The 24,331-nt window shown below is 35.6% G+C and overlaps 1 protein-coding gene across 1 annotated transcript; it reads right to left on the reverse strand.

Annotated features, from left to right (window-relative positions):
* Positions 1 to 500: 500 nt before the first annotated feature.
* Positions 501 to 18,989, reverse strand: LOC101216596 (trafficking protein particle complex II-specific subunit 130 homolog). The gene is made up of 21 exons (XM_004150060.3): positions 18,710 to 18,989; positions 17,887 to 18,116; positions 17,507 to 17,688; positions 16,899 to 17,082; positions 16,560 to 16,650; positions 15,912 to 16,072; positions 14,666 to 14,755; positions 14,343 to 14,504; positions 13,782 to 13,843; positions 13,512 to 13,602; positions 12,754 to 12,917; positions 12,432 to 12,639; positions 5,264 to 5,809; positions 4,937 to 5,149; positions 4,105 to 4,471; positions 3,915 to 4,005; positions 3,718 to 3,802; positions 2,338 to 2,527; positions 1,824 to 2,122; positions 1,257 to 1,350; positions 501 to 1,128 (listed from the first exon to the last, which is right to left on the reverse strand). Exons 1-21 carry the CDS (start codon positions 18,771 to 18,773, stop codon positions 953 to 955), a joined length of 3,750 nt encoding a protein of 1,249 aa, XP_004150108.1. The 5' UTR covers positions 18,774 to 18,989; the 3' UTR covers positions 501 to 952.
* Between the last annotated feature and the right edge of the window lie 5,342 nt (positions 18,990 to 24,331).

The raw sequence follows: 24,331 nt of genomic DNA on the forward strand, positions 1-24,331 counted from the left end.
ATAGAAAAATAATCTATTAGTAATGTCTATCAATACAGTCATGTTTTTGCTATCATGCAAACAATTTGATCTATTTTGCTAGGTTTGAAAACAATAAAAATCAGCAAAATCCATAAAAGAGAAATGAATGTTTGGTGAATGTTTTTTAACCCAATATTACCCAAACAACTAAAAGAGATAAATCATTTGACTTTTTAACTTAAAAAAAATCAGTAGATTTTTAAACTTTAATTTTGTGTATGATAACTCCTTTGTCTCCCTGACAAATTTTTTTAACACATTAAGAAACTAATGTCAAATAAAGCATTAACATATTCAACATGTTAAAAAATTAATTAAAATATTAGATATACTTTTTATTAAAAAAAATCCTAAAATTCTAATTTTTTTCAGGTAGATACATGAATTATATTAAAAAAAAAAAAAAAACTAACTAAATTCGAAAATTTAAAACTTGAGAGAGATTTATAGACTAAATTTATAATTGAACAAAAGAGAAGAAAGTCTAAATAGAGAAGAAATGAATTATAATTATCAAAAGACTACAAGACAAATCAAAATCACTGTACACTCAAATAGTATTAATGTTGTGTGGGGTAGAATACTCCAATATGAATTTGAGTTCGTTCCTCAAATGAACCCATTACCCAAACATTTCTTTTCTAAAAATGGTGTTTCTATAATTGGCCTCTATATCATCCATAAAAGGACACATCGTTACACTAAGAGATGTACTGTACACACTAAGTACCTAAGCCGAACAAATCAGACTCTTCGGATGGCCAAAAATCTGACCAGGGGGAGGGAGGGAAGGTGAAAGAGATTCAAGAGTAGCACCTAGTTTGAATCTTTATGAATCTAATTTACGATGGGAAGGAGTCTGTTTTCAAGAAGCTGGAGTGGATAACTATAATAACCACCTAGGACGATGAGAAACATACGTGAAAACCGATCATGCTGGAATGCAGAAGGAGGAGCTGAGTGGGGGAGGTAAAACACAAACCAGGTGTGGAGCTGCAGGATTGCAACTTATGTTTGCCTCGTCAATATTTGGCAAACCAAGTTTAGGTGGACGAACATAGCCAGCCACCAGCGGCATGCATAGTATTGATATCACCATTCTTGATCCTGTCATTGGGAATGCGTAATCAAAATGATACAGTACTTAGAATTTAGTGATCTTTTTCTTCTAATAGGCTTGCAAGTCAGTAATTATCCACCAACATTTTCTTGTGTGATAAAAAAGGTGAACAAACCTTGGTTAGGGGAGAGAGAAACATGCCCTCTTTTCCGACCGGCAATCATCCAATTTTCAGACTTGGCATCAATTTCGTATAACACATCATCAAGCTGCATAAGCAATAGACTATATTTAGTGACATACATGGACAACAAGCATTTATCATTGTGTACTCCTACTTTCAGTTACAGACTTATAGATGGACTATTATGCTCGAAAAATAACTATCATTGTGTATCCTACTAAGGCATTTGCTCATAACCTTTCCAACAATCATGCGTTTTCAAAAAATGGGAAACCACAGTCAAAAGAAAGAACTCGTTTCACTTAATTTGAAATAAGCTCAAATCAAACTACGATTAAGGAAGATGAAAATTGCTGAATTTTTCCAATAAAATTGCTCTCATGTAGGAAAAGTCACTTGATCAAGAATTACATTTTAAGGTGGAACACTATAAAATTGTGGTCAAAAGGAGAAAACGTTCATTCTTTCAAACAAAGGAAAACAGCAGACGTACAAATGTGGAGTTTTTAAAATTCATCTTTGTCCATGGAGTTAAGAAAATTTCATAACTAGACTTACATTGCATTTGGAATCTTCATTCTCTTGTAAATTATTAAGCCTTTCGATCCTCCATTTCATAGTAATAAGCTGTCCGACTCTTAGGCCTTCAGAAGGAAGAGGAAGAAATCCAACAGTCAGGCAAGGGTCGAGCACTGGCCTTTGCAAAACTAGAGCGCTCTTGAAAAGCAAGTCCTGTTTAGCATCTTCAGTTCCAGATGACTCTATAAGAACAGGCAGGTGAGCCCCGAGCGTTCTGTCCCCAGAGATACCATATCTAATATTTAGTATGCTTTCTGGATTTGTCACTTCACCTTCGTCTGCAAGCAAGGATTAATCATGGAGTTTAAAGTTTCACTGGTTTCTAATTTTTACACACTTAAACGTAATTGGTACCATCGTGGACTGCATGTGAGAAATAAATTAGATGATTATTACGGTGTAAGGTATCAATTAAGAGAACACAATTTACCTGATCCTTCAATTAGGTGCCTAGATATCAACTATCGATACTAAAATTATCAGTTGTTCTTACCTTCATTATTTGTTTTTCCCAAGCGTATACTGAAGAGAATTCCTGCTCTAGAAGATGGGGAAATAACTAAAGGAAAGTAGCCAGAGGTTGGTCTTCCATTGTCATTTCCATTATGAACAAACCCCTCTTGAAGATCAAGCCAGGCGTCATATACTGTCAGTGTGGCCTTTACTTCAGAATGTATGATCACCTGGAAGTAACAGGCAGACGGTCATACAGAACATAGATCATGGCAGAAATACTCACAAGTCAGTTACAAAAAAAAACCTAGTTGACGTTGTGAATGTTAAGACTTCAGACAACACTACTAAATCTCGTTTACAGGATCCTTCCGAAAAATGCTCTTCCCTACATTAAATTGGATTCCAAATTATATATATAAGCCAAAAACAAACAGCTTTGATCAAGATGGAAATGCTGTATTGATCTGATACCAGAACAGATTGTCCATTCTACTTAACAGAAAGTCAAGGGGGAAGCTCCCGGATAAGGTTTTCCGTAGATTGCTGGTTGGATAGCCATCTACCATAAGAGGTTTTATATAAAGTTTCAAGCTGTTCTCCTGGATATTGCAAAAATACTACTTTCAAGGCAGTACAGAACAAAAAGTGCGGTTAGGATCCTTTTATGAAGATTCTTCATGATAGAGAGCCTTGAGCATATTTTTCTTTACAAAGTTATTATGATCCTTTTAAGAAGATCCTGCCCTTTTTCTCAAAGGCTGTTTCAAAGTTATAAAGATGCCAGGGATGAGTGAAGTTTCCTTTAGTCATTGTTTCCTTTTGAGGATGGGAAGATGCATAAAAAAGTTTAAGAAATTATGTTTCCAAAGGAGATTGCAAAGAAAAATGAACAATTTTTAATTTCCTCCCAAACATTTAAAATGACAAAATGTGACCCTCACCAGCTAACCATCCTTTACTTTCAGATCTAATTTCTCAGTATGTGAACAAAGAGAACCATGGATATCAAATGCTACCTAGATAAGAATATTAGTTAGTATTAAGGGAGAAGGAGATAGTGGTCATTAGAGGGAAAGTTAATTACTGGATGTTGAATAAATAGTAAGAGGGTGAGTGGTGGAGGTTAGACTATTTTGTGGAGTGATCTAGGGCTCGAATGAGAGCATTCAAAGGGAGGTTCCAAGTTCCTTTATACTTGGGTTTTTCTTTAATTCTCAATGTACTCCAGATCTTGATTCTTGTAGGAAGTATCCTAACACTTAACATCTAGACCTTGTTTACTTTCCAAATATAAACCAAGTTCGGGCCTATGACCAGAGAAAAAACATCCCAACCAAAAATAATACGTTCTCAATAATCTTGCATTTGACAAAGAAAAGTAAGCCAAAAATATAAGCTCTAAACAAGAAGACAGTACCTGTAGAAGCAAAGTGCCATCGTTGCATTTATCAGCTATGCGTGTACTCACATGAAAAGGGTCAGTGAAATGCACAGCTAGAGTCCTGAATATCAGGCAAGATTGTACTAAATAAGAACCATATAAATGATTAAAGAAGAAGATTTCAAATAACAAGATAAAGGATTTTGTAATTGCAAAATGGCACAAAGATATACTTCTCAAACGTCTGGTTGTGAAAAGCTCCAAATTCGAGTTTGAGTGCTATTGTTCTCATCCCATCCACAATACTCAGTCTCTGAGAGGTGGCTGCCCATAAAAGACAAATGTCATACATTCGAAAGCTTAGTCACAAAAAGTATAAATTTACAGTAGGACATAATTTTGCATCACTTATTCATTGTCAACCTGTAGTTGATCCTCTTGCAAGCCTCTCATTGACAGCGTGAATTGGTATCCACAAAATAGAAGTCTCATTGCTCGCCCAATCTGGAAATTCTATTCTACCATCACTGAGGCATAACCGTTCAAAGTTGTTTGAATCACCAGTGTGTGCCACATCAATTGAATTTTTCAACAAGTCGGCATAGGTCTCCATCTCAATTTCATGAGATTCTACAATCTTTAAGCCAGGACCGGTATCAATATGCAAGATTGCTCCTTTAAGGGAGTAATTGATGGGCCGGACAATGATTCCAACCCACTGAGGTTCATTTACGAGCAGTGGGGATGAAATGGCAGAGATAAGATCAACTAATGGTCTTGGTTTGAAAACCTAAAAAAGAAAACTAACCTTTTGTTATCCAAATGTATAAATGAATAGTTTTAGGGCAAATAAAGAATACCAAAGCAGCTTTACCTACTAAAATTTAACTCAATCGATTGTTCCCAGATAACACACCAAAATTTACTCACATGTACGATAAAGATCAAGTGTGGAGAGTTCATACTTAACAAGAAGAGTTCACAACTATCAAAGTGCAATAATTAATTAGCATCACCATGCAAAAGTGAGCAATACAAATTGCGTATTGCTCCCCCACCCCTAAGAGAGAGAGAGAACTAACTTTTCACATTCTTCTTCAAATTAATGCATGGAAATTAAATAAGAAAAGATAGGAGCAGATGGATAGAAATTTTCTCTCCTACATAATTCCTAATTAGCAACTTTAAAGAGAACCTGTAACTAAATCATGAATTAGATTGGTTCATCTTCTAAGCATAACTTCGTATTGATTACCTTCAAGATCGGTCTAGTCGGTTTCTCATAACTCATAAAATCGTCGCTGTCAGCAGGGTCGCCCTTGGAAAAACTGTGAGATCGAAATCTCAGCTTCCCAATCTGGCCAGTAATAACTCCTAAAACATAAGAACCTGGTTTCTGAGGAGGCAAAGCAAGGGTAATAATATTACGACCAGGGTTTAGCACAGTTTCCGTTGAACTCCTTATTGGCTGCAATATCAAATCAGAAAGATAAGTTACCCAAGTTGATACCAAATGAAACGCAAAAGATAGATCAGCACATAGCCAAAAAGCATCCACCCATGAATAGAGAAATAAACATACCTTAACACCTTCGTCCCCATTGTACGTGGCCATTAAAGTAAGGCTCAGTGAATCAAGAGTTATATCATCAGGAAAGCCACTCCACACAGTAATAGACAGAGTACCAGGATCACCATCACACAATTCTAGAGGGGGTCCAGGATTTCCAGAAAATGTAATTAATGAGGAAACATCTAAGGGTACAGGGTCCTTCATCTCACTGTGTGCAAGACGTATTACTTCTGACTGAAAAGCTTGGCGATCTTTTGTCAAAAATAAACCTTTATCTAATGATAACAATCTCACACAAGACGAGAGGTAGCCAGCATCATCATTTAGTTCCTTTTGACATTCTGCCAAATTTGGAAGAACTTCAGCTAAGAGATCCTGCCATCCTTCACCAGCAAAAAGGGCACAAACCTTCTCATAAGACTTCGCAGCCAAATCGAAGTTTCCATGTCTAAAGCTAACAGCAGCTATTTCACCATCGAGAACAACCCCATGTCTTTTCCACCAGGATCGGTGGTAATTTTCCGCAGCACCCTTAGTTAGCTCCAAATACTTTTTCTGAAAGCAACAAAAACAAACTTGATCAAAATAAAAAAATGCACACCCTACTATATACAGGGAGATAATAACCACAGGTTCTACAATAGAAGTTTTTATATATAGTAGTGACGAAAACTGTTAAACGGTGAAAAAAAGAACACTAGGTTTGTGTGAAAAACGTAGAACAGGGAGAAAAAACCAAGATAGTCACTTTTTTATTATTTTCACATTGTAAGGCCCCCTATTGTCCATACATACAAAAGGAGGGGCAGAAAGGTAAAAACCCAGGCAACAAATGATGAGGGAATGATCAGGATAGATCGTGCAAGTGAGGCCCACGGGGAGGAATGAGGGGCAGGGATATAAATATATCTTTTTGGGGATTGGGTAGCTAGGTTAAATTTAGTCATCTTTTGGGAGGAAAGGCTGCTGTAGCCTGAGGGAATATTCAGCTTGCTAAAAGGAGGCTAGGTATGTTTTCTTGTGTCTTTTCTTTGTTATTATCATATTGTGACTGCTGTAACCATCTTTTGGCTTATATATAAATAAAAGATATCAGAGTGCCCTGTTTTGCCATTTGTTTGGTATTTTTAGTTTGAAACTTGTAGTATCTCTACACACACAATGAAAGTTACAAAATAAGACAACTTTATAGGCTTTAGCATGCCCTAATACAAAAAAAAAGGAAAAAAACTTGGGGTAAAATAAAATACTAAAATGTCCTCAGGGCTATAAACTATCGACAAAGCCCCTTATTTCCAACACTCCCCCTCAAGTTGCCTCGTAGACATCAATTAGACCCAACCTGCTAACACATGAGTAAAAACTTGGCTTAAGAAACCCTTTAGTGAGTACATCACCAACTTGTTGACAAGATGGAATATATGGATGCTTACCTTGACCAATTTCTCTCTTATAAAATGTGCCAAACTCCACATGTCTCGTTCTATCTTGTTGTACATGATTATTAGCTATGCTTATAGCCGCTTTATTATCACAATAGAGCTTCATAGGTAAAACATTGACTTAGTGAAGATCAGACAAAACTTTCTTCAACTAGATTGCTTTATAGATTCCTGAACTCATAGCTCCGTATTTAGCTTCAATGCTGGTTCTAGCAACAACACTTCACTTCTTACTTCCAAGTAACTAGGTTACCCACGCAAACGTACAATACTGAGACGTAGATTTTCTATCAATAATTGATCATGCCTAATCAGAGTCGGTATAAGCCTCAATGCATTTTCTGTCAGTTTTACTGAACATCAGACCTTTGCCCAAAGAGCTTTTTAAATATCTCATGCGATTCCCAACTTCCATATGTTCTTTGTAGGGAGCACGCATAAACTAACTAACATTGAAAACATGGGAAATATTTGGTCTAGTATGATATAAGTAAATCAGCTTTCCCACACTAGACGCCAATACCACTCCTTGCCAATAGGAACTTTGTGAACAAAATCTCTCAATTTTGCATTGAATTCAATAGGAGTGGTTGCGGGTCTACATCCAGTCAAACCTCTTTCTTTTAACAGGTCAATGGTGTTTTTTCGTTGTGATACAAAAATCCTCTCTTAATCTTGTCGTCTCCATTCCAAAGAAATACTTTAGATTCCCTCGATCTTTGATCTCAAACTCATCAACTATTTTATTTTTAGCCTAGTGATCTTAGCCTTATCATTTCTTGACAAGAGAATATCATCTACATACACAATTAGAACAATTTTCCCCGATATTGACCTTTATGTAAACGACGTGTGATCAGAGTGTCCCTGAGTGAAACCTCGGGACTTAACAAATGTAGTAAACCTATTGAACCACGCTCTTAGAGACTGGTCAAACCATACAGAGACTTCCTAAGTTTACATACCCGATTATCAAACTGAGCTCAAAACTTGGGGATGGCTTATATAAACATCTTCTAATTCACCATTCAAAAATGCATTTTTCACACCACGTTGATGGAAAGACTAGTCTTTATTAATTGCAACAAGAAGGACTCGAAGTGTGTTTAACTTCGCTACAAAGGAGAAAGTCTCAAAATAATCAATCCCATAAGTTTGAGTAAACTCTTTCACTACAAGTCTGACCTTGTACCTATCTAGAGTTCCATATGATTTATACTTTAGAGTGAATACCCAATGCTACCCAATGCACCCCAACTGTTTATGCCCTTTAAGAAGAGCATAAAGGTCCCGTATATTATTCTTTTCAAGAGCTCCCATTTCTTCTATAACGACAGTCTTCCACTCAAGGTATTGTTGTTGTATCAAGGCTGGCAGTGAATGCCCAGAAGACAGATTATTGTATGATAGAAAGTTGTACATGGGATACTTGGTGCAGGGCCTGGTGTCCTTTCTCAAAGCAATGGACGTGTCAAGAGAGATATCATAATCCCTTGATTTGTCAGATTCCTCGTATGTAAGGGGATTTTTATAATCTTTTCCAGCCTAAGGAAGAGCCTCACCCTCTTGTGTTTCTATCGATGTCTCACTGCTTGAAACCTCGTTATTCTTTGGAACTAACGTATTAGTCCTCTCAGCCAAACCAATAATATCATTCTAAAAATACAAGTTAGTATTATCAGGACCAGTAGTACCTCGAGCTTGTGTTGATTTAGCTCCATGGACCAAAGACGATGGAGTAGTAGGGGACACCACTTCCTTTATGAGATTCTTCCTGTAGTAAGTTATCCAAGGGATTTTTTCAGTGGGTAGAACAGTGTCACGGGCCTCAAGACGGTTAGTAGGGATTGAAGATGTGAACTCGTTAGTCTCTTCACTTGTACTCTCCTCCTGAACATGACTAATAAGGAAGAAAGCTTGATCCTCCCATGAAATGTTACATCCATGGAAATGAAGTACTTTCGGAAAGAAGAGTGGAAGCATTTATAACCTTGTTGGTGAAGGGGATACCCAGCGAAGACACATTTATGAGCACGAGGGGTAACCTTAGTTTGACTAGGACCATGATTATGGACAAAGGCAGTCCACCCAAAGAAAGGCATTAGAAATAAGTCGCGTGGTAGGGTATGACTCCTTGAGGCATTCAAGAGAGGTTTAGGTTGGAGGACACTAAATGGCATTCGATTGATAAGATGAGTTGCAGTGAAAACTGAGAACTGCATCCCTCCACAAGTATGATGGAAGCGAAGTAGACAGCATGATAGACCATGCAACCTCGAGGAGGTGACAATTTTTCCTTTCAGCCACCTCGTTCTGTTGAGGAGTATTGTTGGACAATGTCTTTAGAAGACAGAAAATCACAAAGGGTGTTATTAAACAACTCACGACCATTTATCAGTGAGGAGAAAAACTCATGTGAGATGGGTATGATCATCAATAAAGGTTACAAACCAACGTTTGCCCAAAGAGGTGGTAATACTTGTGGGACCCCAAACATCACTATGAACAAGGGTGAAGGGCTGACTGCTGAGAAGGTTTATAAGGTTGAGATGGAAAGGTGACCCTATGCTTTTTTGCACGAATGCACACATCACAAGATAGAAGAGACATCAACTTTATTAAATAAATGAGGAAATAAATATTTCATACATTGGAAATTTGGGTGACCAAGGCGGAAATGTCACAATATACAATATTTTTCTGAAGTTGAAAAATAAGAAGACAACAAACTAGTCTTATAACAACTCCTAGAAGGAGTATCATCGTCAAGGACATAGAGTCTGCTATTATGCCAAGCAGTGTCAATCATCTTCCCCGAGCCCAAGTCCTGAAAGAAAACATTATCTAGAGGGAAGGCAACTTGACAATTCAAATCTCTAGCTATCTTACTAATAGGTAGCAAATTTTAAAATATTTTGGGTAAATATAGCATATTTTGTAAAGTTGAACCACCCAAGGGAGAAATATGACCCTTACCCGCAATAGGAGCAAATGACCCATTTGCAATTCAAATCTTTTCATTACCGGCACTTGAAGGATATGGTAGAAAATTATCATAGGATCTAGTCAAATGATCTGTAGCCTTTGAATTAAGTATCTATGGTTTCTCGCCATTTATGCTGAGGAGACTTAAGAATTGAGAGGTACCTAATTGAACAACAGCCCCATTGAGGAGGCAACACCAGGATCACTTTAGCAATTCACCTAAGACGGTGACTAGGGAGCACTCGCCAGTTCATTCCTAAGAGTCCAACCAGAGTTGGGCTTGTCATTTGAAGGACATCTTCTGCCATTTGGCGGTCTACCATGCAACTTTCAGCATTGTTCTTTCGTATGCCACCATCTCTTGCAATGTTCACACACCGGGGCTTGTTTCTCATTTTGCTTGTAACTATCAGAATCAGATAATTTCCCACTGAAAGCAATAGAATTAGTAGCAGATACAGTCATGCTGTTTATAGCACCTGGCTGAGAACACACTTCCATAAGAGAAGGTATAGGCCTATGTCCTAGTATACGGCCTTGCACTATATCGAACTTGGAGTTCAAACCAACTAGGAAATCATAAGCACGATCAACCTCCTCAATCTTAAAATACTGAACACCTCCACACAAACAATTCCAAATTGTTACGGAATCAACAATTACGTAATATGAAGAATGTAAAGATCAACAAGTAAATATATGTGGTTCACTAACAGTGTGTTAGCTACGTCCATAAGCAGAGAGTAAACAAATATTATTAGAGATAACGTTTTTTAATACAATTTGATGTCACTAAGTTAGAGAGTATATAGATTGCACTTCTTTAAATCCTAGAGTCAACTGTGACACCTGTACTAGGTCATTCGTAACGTCACATAACGATTCAAGGCATTCCAACACAAATAATTTCATAACACATATCCATCGCCCGCTAGATCTAGGACAATTTGTTAAAGTATGAAGTGACATCCATCGTCCCCTATTTGCACTCGTGAGCCTGTTTACATAAGAGTATAAAGACGAGACAAATTCTGCCTTTTAGAATATAATTATTGGACTGTGTCTAGGATATCTCAAGCAGTCACAGCATATTATAACGATTTTCCTATATGTGGTTTCATACTATTAATCAGTAGTGATCGAAGCAGGGAGTCCTTTCCTTTTCCAAATGCGCTCTTGAGGATCTCCTAGTCTAGGTCTTGGTATTGTGACGCCCCCTCAAGGCCCATTTTAATGGACTAAGACAAGAAGAAATAATTCTAGCCATTCAACTTTTCCCCCACAATTAACCCTGTGGAATTTTCCATAGAGCCTGACAAATAGTTTGCAGAAAGAGGTTACCAGATTCTCTAGATGCATCGGTAGACCGAATGAATGTCAAAATTCATTGTTCTGGAATTTAAGTTTGCGGAAACACCTAAGGCTGCCTCGAGAGCGGCGGTTTGTTGCTGAAAACTTGTTTAAAGATTAGCCAACTGTTGTTATACCATGACCAGGGATAAACCAATTGAACCTTGATGTTCATAACTAGGCGAAGTAAGATGAGGAAGTTATAAGAAGCTCATTGCCGCGACAGGGGATTTACCTCTGTGATAGGTGGACAACTCACTAATCTCAGTTTCACCGTGTATGTTTCAATTAAGGTTTCCATCAAAGAGTTGTAACGGTGCTAGAATTGGACAGATTTTCAAAGACTGAAGATGACAATCACGACGGCTTGGACAGTAGTGGCAATGTTGATGGTGGAAAAATCAACGACTCTGGAGGTGGTGGTGGTCAAAGACCCCATTGGCAACTGCGATGGAAGCTAGGTTGGTGCAAAACTAAGGTTATCTTGCATTAGTTGGTTTTCGCTAAATGTTGACTAGGGTTCGTCGCAAAGCTCTGATACCATGTTAAAAACGGTGAAAAAGAGAACACTAGGTTTATGTGGAAAACCCTAGAACAGGGAGAAAAAACCATGATAGAGAGTCACATTTTATTATTTTCACACACAATGAAAGAGAAGACAACTTTATAGCTTTAGCAAATCCTCATATGAAAAAAAGAAAATAAACTTAGGGTAAAATAAAATACTAACTTGGGCTATAAGCTATCAACAGAGCCCCTTATTTCTAACAAAAACATAATTATAACGAAACCCTGAGATGGATATATCCATAAGCATAAATAATTTATGAACTTTGAAATGCTATGTTGAAGAATGAAGAAATTTCAAATCACCGCCGACTCTGAGATCCCAAAACGGGTGGGGTTTATAGGGTTGTGACTTGTGACCAAGGAAAGGTCTAATTTGACGAAGGAAAACCATTAACCACTTCTGCTACCAGAAATATTCCCATTCACAAGGACTCTTTCACACCTCTATCTTTCTACAGAATTTCGTCTTTTCCATTATCCAGCTGAATCCACTATGCTCTTGGTGCTTGATGGTTTTTAAATATCCAATCATTTTCTGATGTATAGTTCTAAACATATCTAATGCGTTCGGCAATATCTAAATATATCAAACAAATAAAGAAGAATCGAAAATGTAACCGAATCCCACAATTCGAAGATGAACACATCATCCAATCTAAAGTATCCAATCTAGAGTACCCAATCTATAGTGCCCATTTTTTGTAGTTTGTCCAACAAACAAATATGGAAACGAAGGAACTGAGAGGCCAAAACTTTTGCAAAGTATCGTGCATGGTGTGCATCAAATCAAGTGTGTTAGTCTTTTGCAGGAATTGCTGCATGTTTCTTACCTCAAACTCCTCCACAGCTGATAGGCACTTCCACAGATCAGAACTAGAGATGGTTTGCTTCAAAGCATGTTCTGCAGCAACATAAATCTCAGCAAGTCTCATAGGTCGATCGATTGTGTTTTCAAATCCTGGGGAAGAGTAAGTACGTGACATGGAGCTCCCAGGTGATTTATTAGGGGACATCTTTGGTGACATATCCGGACCTGGTCTGCCAGTAAAAACATACGAGTAGGTAAATATGAATTAGAAATGATTGACATTAGAAGAGAAAGAGATGAAAAAGTATGTGTTCCTAAACATACAATTTTTTATATTCCATTACCCATCAATAAAGGCTGGTCGCCCATCAAACATTTCAAGCGTATTTCCCGCAGAAAGGGAAGCCCTCCGGCGATTTGCTTCTCTCAATAGCAAGGAAGGTTCTAGAGGCAGGTGTTTCTTTTGGATACCAAAGTGCTTGACTCGTGGAGTTTCTTGAAGAATAATCTACACAAAAGAGCCATTTACATTTTCTATAGAGGTAATAGAAAGTATCTAAATAAAGAATGACATATCTTCAACAGTTATCAACCTAGGGAAACCATGAAATGAGAAGAGATTACACATTATCAGTTAAAGGAAACAGTTGCATGGTCGCAACTTGCAATAATAACCTATGAATGTAAAACGCTTAGCCTGTTTCTTCCTCTCCAACCAGATTATTACATCAGATCAGATGCTTAATTAAACTAACATTTTGATGCAAAAGAATAATTTGGAATTAGAACCTTTAGTACAAGAGAGATGATTGAAATTATATAGGCTTTGATACTAAGATTCAATCATTTAAAAACTCTGCTAGTCATATTGTGGACTTTCATCACTGAGATATTAGACAATGTGTAAAGACTTCAAAATGTCTTCATTTTTCTTTTTAATAAAATTAAAGGCGGGAGTCGAGCCATTGTTGTTTCCAAAATTTTGTCAATCGTTCAGTTAAAACCAGAACTTACTTTTTCAGCTAAAAGCAATTTCCTATCCATGAACTATGAAGACACTCACAGACAACAACTGTTTTACCATGCCACATTCACAACTTACTTTTTCCTTTGCTAACACTTCAGATGAAGCATCAGGTGGAACAGCGGGCCAAATTGACGGCTTGGGCCAAGGTAGCATGCTCAGCGAAGCACTGGTCATAAGAAGTCAAGTAAAAAAAATAGAAATTGATGAAAATGTAGGATGTTGAAAAAATTGTCTGGCCAAATCATGAGTACCAGAATACTGTGATGAAAGTAATTTAAATTCACCAATCAATCTGCTAAAAGTAAGCAACTGAACATTGCTCTTGGTTGTCAATATGAATCTCACCTGTTGACTGGACTTCTCTCTATACAAGGACCATATCCAATTAACTCTGCGAGCCTCATAAACTGCCAAAATCATATGGCATCACTATTAGGTCTAACATGTCTGTTTGAATAATAAATTACACAAATATGTTATTTGTAGTCTCACACCCTCCAAGAAATATTTAATTATTTTGAAACATTGGATTTCAGTTTATTGATGAGGTATTCGACCATTGGCAGCTGCTTTTCACATAAAAATGTTCTCACTTCTCACAGCAATAATCTTGACAATACCAATGTTTGAATGTGTTCAATGATGACAGACACAACTCACAAGGTAGGAGAAAGGGTGTGAAGAAAAGGACTTTTAACTTAAGAAAAGGACTTTTAACTTAAGAAAAGAAGAGGAGATAGTAGTACTGGCACTATTTAGATTGATGAAAAGTAAAGATGAAACATCACATCACAGTATGATCCTTCTACTATTACAACCTAAAATGACGATAAATATTACAAAAATATATAAGCTGAAATGAAAGTTTAGCATTCTATTTCTTCCAGACGGAAGAAATTTATTTACCTTCACTCTGCATAATGAATAAAGATCACCCTGTAGGCGGAAAAACTCTTTTTCTGTATCTGGGGCCATAGTACCTTCACTAAAATGTGAAGCAATTGCATTGATCAAGGCCATGCAAGCAGTTGTTACCCATACTTCACGCATACAGAAAGGTAATATGTTCTGAGGAATTTGAGGAGAAGGAAAAAAAGTTAAGTGAAGAACGTGGAACACTAATTGAAATGGAAAAGAGATTCCCAGCCAGAATAGCATCTCTAACTAGCTACACAAAGAATATTTCTTATGATACGCAGGAAGATAAAAAATATATAGAAAATAGACACCTCGTGTATAGCCAGAGCCTTTGAGAAGGCAATGATGAATGTATAGCCTCTCGAAGCAACTTCAAAAGGTCTGTTGAGCTTGAATAATAGCTAGAAAATAACATATATGTAGGTGAGCGACAGTTCAAATCTTTAAGAACAGAATTCCTTTAGATAACCTAAAAAACAATGAAAAGATGCCAAAAGTAGTACTTAATTTAGATGAAACTCTAGATATAAAAATGCAAATTTTAAATCTTATTTAAGGCCATCCAATTAGCAACAATAATATATTGGTTTTGTCCAGCATTGTATGAATACTTTGTCTGTAACTACTTGTGCAAGTGTTAATGTGCATGTGTGCATGAGAGAGTTTTCTCAGTCAATCATCACGATCTACCAGATTGCTAATTTGTAATAAGAAACAGGTACTCGATATTATACGGTAAAGTTTTTTTTTTCATATCTTAAATTAAATCCAAATACGTTTTGATTATCATTTTCCTTCAATACTTCCATATGAAAGTAAGATTGTTCAACATAGCTGGCCAACAAATTACCGGTTACAACTTATAACTAACGGCGAACCTTAATATATCACAATTGATTAAGGTATTAGTAACTTTCTTGAAAAGTTAAAAGGTTCAATCCATAGCCCATCCCTTCGTTTGAACTAATAATAATAAGCATAATAATAACTAAAGGAACCCAACATCAAAGGAGTTATCTCCAAGAATCCACAAAGGGATGTTTATTAGGAATCAAAAAGTAAGTCAATAACAAAAGATTAACCATCTATTTTAAAGGAACTAGTTGGTTAGCCTATAAGCTACAAACTAGGTAACTAACTAACTACTAACTAAAACAATAAACCATTAGAATTCAAATGAAAATTAAGAAATAGTTATTCATTATCCTGCATCAGATCCATTACACTAAAGCAACTATCTGAATAACCACTCCAAACAGTAAACGATAAAGTCTATGCAAGATAGAAATGGAGAATGCATTACCCAACACCATTGTCTCATCAAACAGTGCATAATTTCTATAGAGACCAGCAGTTTTACCAACTAAACTCACATTTCACCAGCTATAAAATCCACTTTAAGCAGTCAATTAGATTAAAAAGAATTGCAAAAGCATAGTAACAAACAAATTTGCAGTAAACTCACCCCAGAAACGTATGAATATCTTATTGATTGAAAAGCCACTGACATAAATCTTAAACAGTAACGCAGGTAATCTCAGTAATGGTAATGCACACCTTTGATTGGCAGGCAAAAAGATATTGTCTAAATTCAAATTCCCGGAATGAGTCATCTTGAACAATCTGTGTCAATGGCTTGCTCCCAGGATTAAGCAACATCGCTTGGTCGTCACCATGGTCAATTCCACCAAAATCTCTCTGCTTTGCAATCATATTCACTACACAATTCAACTACGTTATACTTCATCAACCACAAAGAAAATTACCAGCCATGATTAAGTGCTGAAACTAAAAAAGGTTCCAATAGTTTCCTTGACTGAAAAGAAACAGAAAATCGTGACACGTACAACCATTGCCTGAATCAGACGAATGTCAAGGAATGTGGGGTATGCATATGTGTGCATGTGTGTTAGTAGGAAACTGACACTTATCAATAGGATTGGATGTAGGAAAGGCCTGCCTTAAACGGAGCCAAGATACCCTTCGCCAAAAGGAGATGTTATCAAGAGGCAAGAGAATGCACCCATCAGTAAAGGATGAGTTTTTTGCTTACTTATTTGTCTTTATATCCATAAGCATAAACAATATCTTTCTTTTGAAAGGGGAGTGTTATTCATTTTAATATCAAGCATAACTTATATCATATAATAGAAATGCATGACACCTTTTATCCCAAGAAAAAAAAAAAAAGAAAAAAGATGACACCTGTTTCTAAATAGCAGAGCTCTAGTTCATCATATTCGCGTAATGCATCTTCATGAAGCTGAGCCATCTCAAACATAAATGCCAAGCTTTCCTGGGATATAATAAAGTGTTAAAAGATCCAAAAAACTTCTATAAGAAACTGAAAATTGCTATTATAAGTATGTTGATAAGGGTTTAATTAAACAGGGCTTTAAATAATTAGAGAAAACATTTACTTGCATCAAACGGCCTAGAACCTCTACGGTTATTCTATTGGTGTGGTCTAAAGTCAAAAACAATTATGATAATAAATAAACATCTGGGAACCTCTATGTCCAAGCATATTGGCAAATGACAAACCTTCAGAATAAAGAAATTGCAGAAGTTCCAGACTGGCATCAACCTTTGTTCGCTTAACTTGCGAATCTCATCTTCATAAAACTGGACACGTCTATCCAAGGTATTTCTTATGGACTCCATTATCTTGGATTCCAGATCCTCCCAAAAATTTGCCTCAGGGCAAAGGATGTCTAATTTACAGCACCTAAAAGAAACATATAAACACATTCATCAAGTTGCTTTTGACCTTCATTTCATCTTTGAGTCCTAGTAATAAATGCATCTCATAAGGTCTTGAATATTTCACATCATCAAATACATGGAAAAGTATAATAGTATAAGAAATATAACTGGTGAAATCTGGAGATAGCAAGATTAATTGTTCAAGGCCTTAGGCCGTGCAATAATATAGTAAGATGAATGCGACTACAATGACATATGCCTAAATCAGGTATAAATTAAAAAGGCTATGAATTTCCTGAAGTGCTACTATCTATACATAAAATCTGCTAAAGAGGTACTAACTTTCTACCTAATTGACCTTTCAATAACCAGGTGAACACATGAGCCTATGAATAATAATAAATACACTAGAAAAAAATAAATACAAGTCCAAGTACTAGGGTTACCTTTCTCTCTTCTTCGAGCTAAAATCAACTTCAAGTTTGCTATACACTTTTTTTGCCTGTTTGGTGGCTTGATCGTTATTTGGGTGAGCTTTAGATACAAATACTATAAACCACTCCCGCTCATCATTTTGGACAATCAGCTTCAAACGTGGTTTAAGAATAGTCTTAAATTCATCAAGATCCTAAACCAAATGAAAAGAAAATTATAAGTTTAGTTCTCGTAAAGGTATGCAAAGAATAGGAGTATCATCACTAGTAAGCAAACTATGAAGAAACTTTATTAGTTTTAACTTCACATTAATAAACTCAAAAGACTGACCAAGTTAGTTATTTCCCAATACCATACAAGTGCACCTAAGAACAAGCAAACCTTTAGTTACCTCACAGGTGACAAGAACAACAGTTGCATATGGTTCACGAAACCAAAATAAATACTGCTCTTGAGGGAACCTACTACGAAGTCGTGCATCCGTAGTCAATATGAACTCAGCAGGCAATTTGTCAACTAAAACGGGATTACGTGTCTTGTTATTCAAACAAGCTCTTTTAAATGGTAATCTCTCCTCAAATCCGTTCTTCACAGTAGGCCACAAGTCACTAACATCTTCAACTGAAAGTAATTAAAAGCAAAATGATTAGCCACACTACCAACGTAAAGCAAGGACAAAGAGACATAAAGGTATCTATATCTTTCACTGTTACAAAGACATTTCAGAATGATTGGGACAACGATCTTCCCGAAGAGAACTTGGCACAACTACCATTCAAACACAAAATTGCTAGCAACCAAGTAGAAGGCAACCAAAATTCAGGCCACAAGGATAAAGGAAAGGACTTACAAGCAGTTTCTAATACCAATCTGGAAATGATTCAATTTAGAACAAAAAACGGAAGAAAAATAAAGAAAAATGTTTAATCATCATTCGAGGTCCTCAATGCCATATCAATTTTGTTTTTAAGTAATCAAGCAGAATAGGCACTTGAACACCAAAACCCTGAGATATCAGAGCTGGAGAAGTAACAATGTGTTAATTAAGCAAGAATCTACTATCATTTCTGAAGCTCACTACCAATTGGCATTACGGAAAAAGCAAGTGTAAACTCAATTGCAGTCCAAATCGGCAAGGGTAAAGAAAGGAGATCAATAAAGTTGATAATTAAGCTAAAAATTGGAAGCGGGGTGGAGGGAAAATAGAGATTCACCAGCAATTACGAGACGGTCGAAGGAACTCTTGATCGTCTGGAACTGAGCTAGGAAATTGGCCATCCTAAATCTATGGGAAACAATTGCAGATCATAGATCCATGGAGAGCAAAGGTCGCTGCAGAGAGAACAAGAAAGAGAGAGAGAGAGAGAGAGAGAGAGGTTCAGTGAGTATGAATCTAACTGTGGTGAGCACCGTGGTCGTGGCCTGAGGAAGAGTACCGGCGACAACAGATCCAGTGCTTCGCGTCCTACCTTGCGACTTAGGTCACCCAATTAGAACCTTTGGATTCCCTCGTCACCAAATAAACATTTTTAAAAAACCACTCCATCATCTCTATACATTTTTGTGATAGTGCCAACATACGGAAACAATTATCAACTTTTAAATTTACTATTTTTATAATTTAAAAAATGTAATGTCTTACTTTATTATCATAATTTTTTTTTTGCAAGCGTCCAATCAAATAAGAGAATTGATTTTTATTTAAGAAAAAAATTGGATGCTATGTTATTTTTAAAAATGGGGTTTATTTATTTCAATTTTATGACTTGCACTTTATCACTTGCATGACTCAATTCAATAAACTAAGATCTAAGATGTGTAGTTGTGTCGAGACATACAAATGGATCATGTTCAAATGATATTTTAAAGGGTCTATAATATGTTGATAAAGTTGTATCCTATTATAGTAAACACTATGAAACATTCAAGTAGGGTATCCCATACAAATTATTTGTATAAGACCTAATCACGAAATATATAATCTCTCTTTGTACATCGTTAACTAATTAAAGAGATTAATATTTCAAAACAATAACCATATGTAACTTAATCTCAATTTTGAGTAAGTTATGAACTCTTGTCTATAAAATATCGTCCTTTAATTTATGTGGGTGAGAGTGACCTACGTCGCTGACTTAATAATCATACCATTTTGGAGATGAAATTGAATAAAGAGCTAAAAACATAGATACACAAGATAAAACTCACTTTCTTCTGTTATTAAGAAAACTAGATGAGTGTTTCCTTAGTGCTAACTCCAAGTCTTTAACAATAGAGCCCCCTTTCTCACTAGTTTGAGAAGGATTTTTCTTATACTTAGATCATAAATTGATTGTTCATTAGAGGACTAGTGGTACTTAAGAAGTAAGAGGTAATTACATAGATAAATCGACAGAGAGATGTGGAACCTGTAAGGTGGAGGAAGTTGAGAGAGATGAAATTTGGAGGTGGAAGTTTAGGGTTGTGAATCGACAGAGAAAAAAATGTAATTCCAAATTACAGAAATTGCAAAAGTTTTTAACAATTTGAAAAAAGAAGATATTTATAAACAAATTACATGAAAAAATAATGATGTAATTTGTTCATAAAATCTCAACATCTAGCATTCCACTAACCATTAATGAAACTTAGTGGGCTAGATGTTTACATCTCATGTAGCCACCTATCCCACTAAGTGTTACTGAGGTTATCCAACAAAATATTGGATTTTTCCACTAACTTAGTCCAAGGGCAATATGGTCATTTTATCTTTTAAATCAAAGTCAAACTTTGAATTTTCAAGTCAAAAGTCAACATTTGGGTTTTTTTTTACCATTTTGTTTATCTTGACTAATTCCGACCTTCGAGCATGAATCCACATTCATTTTTTTTTAAATTCAAATCACATTTGAATATAAAACTGATCAAAGTTTGACTTTTCAAAGTCAAAAGTCAATATTTTGACTTTTTACAACTTTGACCATTTTCATCAATTCTGAGCTTTCAAATATTAACCTGTATTAATATTTTTTATATTTAAACATAAACCTCTCACAATTAGAATTATTCCAATATATTGTTTTAAGTTAATTCCATATGAGCTAGTAGGGGAACCTAATGAACCTATAGATCACGTGCTTCAACGATCCGAGGTTAACTGGCTAAATCCTTTTAGACCGAGCTAATCAACATTAGTTAACTAATGGGTCATTCCACTAAAGTCTCATTGTTGCATTTTTCTTAGTACTATAGATATATTTGTGTCCATCTGATATAACCATGATTAGTAATTTAATCATTCACACATTGTTTCTAATCTCAATTAGGTCAAAAAATGTTTTACCCACGAGACTACATTTTGCTCCTTGAATCTCATTGATCCACTATTGAACAATTGGTTTAAGGTCCAACCTAAAAACCGAATCTCTCTCAGCCCAATGAGAGAGTGAGACATCTTGTTCAAGACTTGGATTCAATCCTTAAGATAATAACCTATCTACTAACCCTAAAGTGGTAGAAAGTGAATTTCGTCTTACACCCTATGTCCCTAGCTATCCACCTAGTCTTACCCCTGAAATGGGAGGCTTATTGAGTGAGTGTTGTTGAGCTGTCCTCACCTATATGTAAATCTAAGAATAATTCTGTGTGAATAGAAGTTCATAGTTAGCTTAGGATTAAGATTAAGTTACCTAAGTCATTAATAAATGAAATAGGCAGTTTTATACAGTCAACGGTATTATAACTTAAAAGTGAATATTTCATGGTTCCAGTCTTATGTACACTTTTTAAATAGGATGCTCCCACTTTCATTTATCTACATGAACGATTATGGATCACATCATTTGTACTAACTACAAAGCGAGCCGCATCCATAGTGTCTCCAAAATAAGGCGTCCAACCTTATTCATACACTATAAACCATTTGGGTTATATACTCAAACTTGGTCTACGTTTATATCTCTACATAAAGTTCAAGTCTACACTAGATAGTCCCAAGACCTTAGTTTATTGGATTCAAGATTATAATATTCTATTTTCACTAATAAATCCTCAGTAACTAATTTATTGAATAGATATAATTTTAAGCTACAAACTACGAGTTTTAGGACATAAATTTCAACAATTATAACCCCTTCTATTGATTTTGATAATTTGAATGATAATGAAATTTCTCTACTTCTCATATAAGAGGATTGAGCTTAAACCTCTTATGTCTCACCTTAAGTATGTGTTCTTAGGTGAGAAGAATACTTTTCACGTGATATTTTCAAAAGAACTAGCACTGAAACAAGAGCAAACATAACTAGAGATGCTTAAAATGAGCAAGAAAGTTATAGGATGGACTTTAGACGATATGAAAGGGATAAACCCTTCCTTTTGCATGCATAGAATCACTCTAGAAGAAGGAGTAAAGGCCATAACACAGCCCCAGAGGAGACTCAATCCTACCATGAGAGAGGTGGTGTTTAAAAAGGTTTTAAAACTCAACGAGCTAGACAAGAATCATCTACTTAGTTCTAAACAGTATGTGGATAAATTCTATACATGCAATACTTAAGAAGACCGCTAAAATGACTTTTGTGGAGAATGTAAAAAGGTGAGATGGTACCTACTAGAATTTAAAATGGATGGCTCATGTGTATTGATTTTAGAAAGCTCAACGAGGTAACAAAAGGAGGATCATTTCCTCATCTCATTCCTTCAAAAAATAGTGGAAAAACTTGCAAGGAAACCCTTTTTTTGCTTTCTCAATGGCTTCTCGAAATTATACCAAGTGCCTAGCTATTGCCCAAGAAAAGAATGCCTTGATTATGGGGAATGGACATTATGGGTTCATTTCCATATTACTTTGGTTATTTGTACATTCTTCTAGTAGTTGATTATGTTTCTATGTGGGTGGAGGCAATCCTCTTGGACTAACTATTCCTTTGTTATGTTAGGACTTCTCATTTCTAACACTTTTTTCTAGTTTTAGAATGCCAAGGGCAAATATTAATGATAAAGGTACCCATTTTTCCAGTTGGACATTAAAGATTCTAATGAGGAAGTAAGATGTCCAACACGTGTCTTGACTTCTTATCACCCCCAAACAAATGGGCATATTAGAGAAAATCATAAATCCCAAAAAGAATTGAAGTCTTCCCTTGAACAATGTCTTATGAGATTTCAAAATAGAGAAGTTAAGAGCATATTAGAGAAAATCATCAACCCCAAAAAGAAGGATTGGAGTCTTTGCCTGAACAATGTCTTATGGGTATAATGAACTGTTTACAAGACTCCAATTGGCATTACCTCATTCAAACTTCTCAACATTACATTATGCCATCTTCCAAATTGAGATGGAGCATAAAGCCTATTGGGCTGTCAAGCAATGTAATATGTCTTTAACTATAGCCGATGAGAAAAGATTGCTAGATCTTGAAGAGCTTGAAGAGTTAAGGTTGAAGCTTATGAGAAATCTTGAATTTATAAAGAGAAAACGAAATGTTTGCATGACAATAATCTTCTAAGAAAGAACCTCCAAGTTGGTCAAAAGGTTCCTCTTTTCAACTCCACTATCGAGCACATGCCTGGTAAGTTGAAATCTAAATGGATTGATCCTTTTGTTATCACTAACATTTCTCCTTTTGATGTAGTTAATATTAAAAGTTTTGACATAAGAAAAATCTTCAAGGTTAATGGACATGTTCTACTTTGACCTTAACCCTCCCTTCTTACACTTAAAGTTTGAAAGAAAAACATATGGTCGAGCAACCAATCTTAAAAATTTACCCTTCCTGAAGGTAATTAACCATGCATCAAATTTACTTGCTTTCTTAGTCTTTAGATTAAGTTTCTAGTTTTTAGTTTGCAAATAATTAGGAGAACTTTGAATATTTTTTTTATTTACAAGAACAATAAGAAAAATGAAATAAAGCTCGTAAGTTGCTAAACCAAGCTCAATTTAAGTGCACATGCCCAAAGCCAAGGGAGCGTTTCATTCCCTTTGTTTGTTCTTATGCTTTAGATTTAAATCTTATGCTTTAAGGACAAAGCATGCATGATTTGAAAGTCAAGGGTGTTTTGGTTTAGTTTGTTTGCATTTTGTACATTTTTGTCACATTTTCACATTTTTGAGTTGTGCTTTTATGATAAATTCATGCATAATCCTTGAGCACTTGAGCTAGAATATGTGGTTCTATGATGATTGAATGCATGAATGAAAATAATGAAATGATTGATTGATTGTTTGATTGCATGAATGTTCTCTTTTGTTGCTTAGTTGTTGACTATGATGGTTCATGATATACTTTTCTTTTCTAAGCTTGCATGATCTTAAGTAGAAAGGGAGCACTCACGATTTTGAGTCCATTTTGAAAATATTTCTCTTGTCATCCCAAGCATTTTTTTAATTCTTTGGCAAGTCTCATTTGGAACGCATTCGATCCTTAGAAAAGGGCATAGTCTTACTAAATCTTTGTTGTCGCTTCGAAAGGTCGAATAACTCATCTTATTTTAGGTTAATCCTAGATTAGGGACGATAAGCTATAACTAACTGGAAAAAATAGAAGCAAAGTAAAAGCCTTGCTAGTCCAAGAAAAAGAAATAAAGCTAAAGAAAGAAAAGAATGAAGCAAAAGCAATCACATGAAAAAGGTGATGAATGCGCTAAAAAATAAAAGAGAAGAGAAAATCTTAGCTCAAAATGAAAAGAAAAAAGAAAAAAAATGAGTGAAAGCATGTTTGGGTTAAAGGTAGTAAGGTTTGCCTGGTGTTAATAATCGGGCAACATCTACGCTTTTCTCTTAGTAAAACAAGTGTACTCTAAGTTTATATTACATTTTCATGATCTTAAGTTTCATGAAATAACAAATATAT

This window comes from Cucumis sativus, chromosome 3 (assembly GCF_000004075.3).
Source record: "Cucumis sativus cultivar 9930 chromosome 3, Cucumber_9930_V3, whole genome shotgun sequence".
NCBI classification, from domain to species: domain Eukaryota; kingdom Viridiplantae; phylum Streptophyta; class Magnoliopsida; order Cucurbitales; family Cucurbitaceae; genus Cucumis; species Cucumis sativus.

Coding starts and splice junctions, on each gene's coding strand:
- LOC101216596 (XM_004150060.3), bottom strand. CDS start 18,773: ATGGCCAATTTCCTAGCTCAGTTCCAGACGATCAAGAGTTCCTTCGAC. Junction 4,472..4,936: donor CGACTAGACCGATCTTGAAG/GTAATCAATACG, acceptor TTTCTTTTTTAG/GTTTTCAAACCAAGACCATT. Junction 3,803..3,914: donor CACAACCAGACGTTTGAGAA/GTATATCTTTGT, acceptor CCTGATATTCAG/GACTCTAGCTGTGCATTTCA.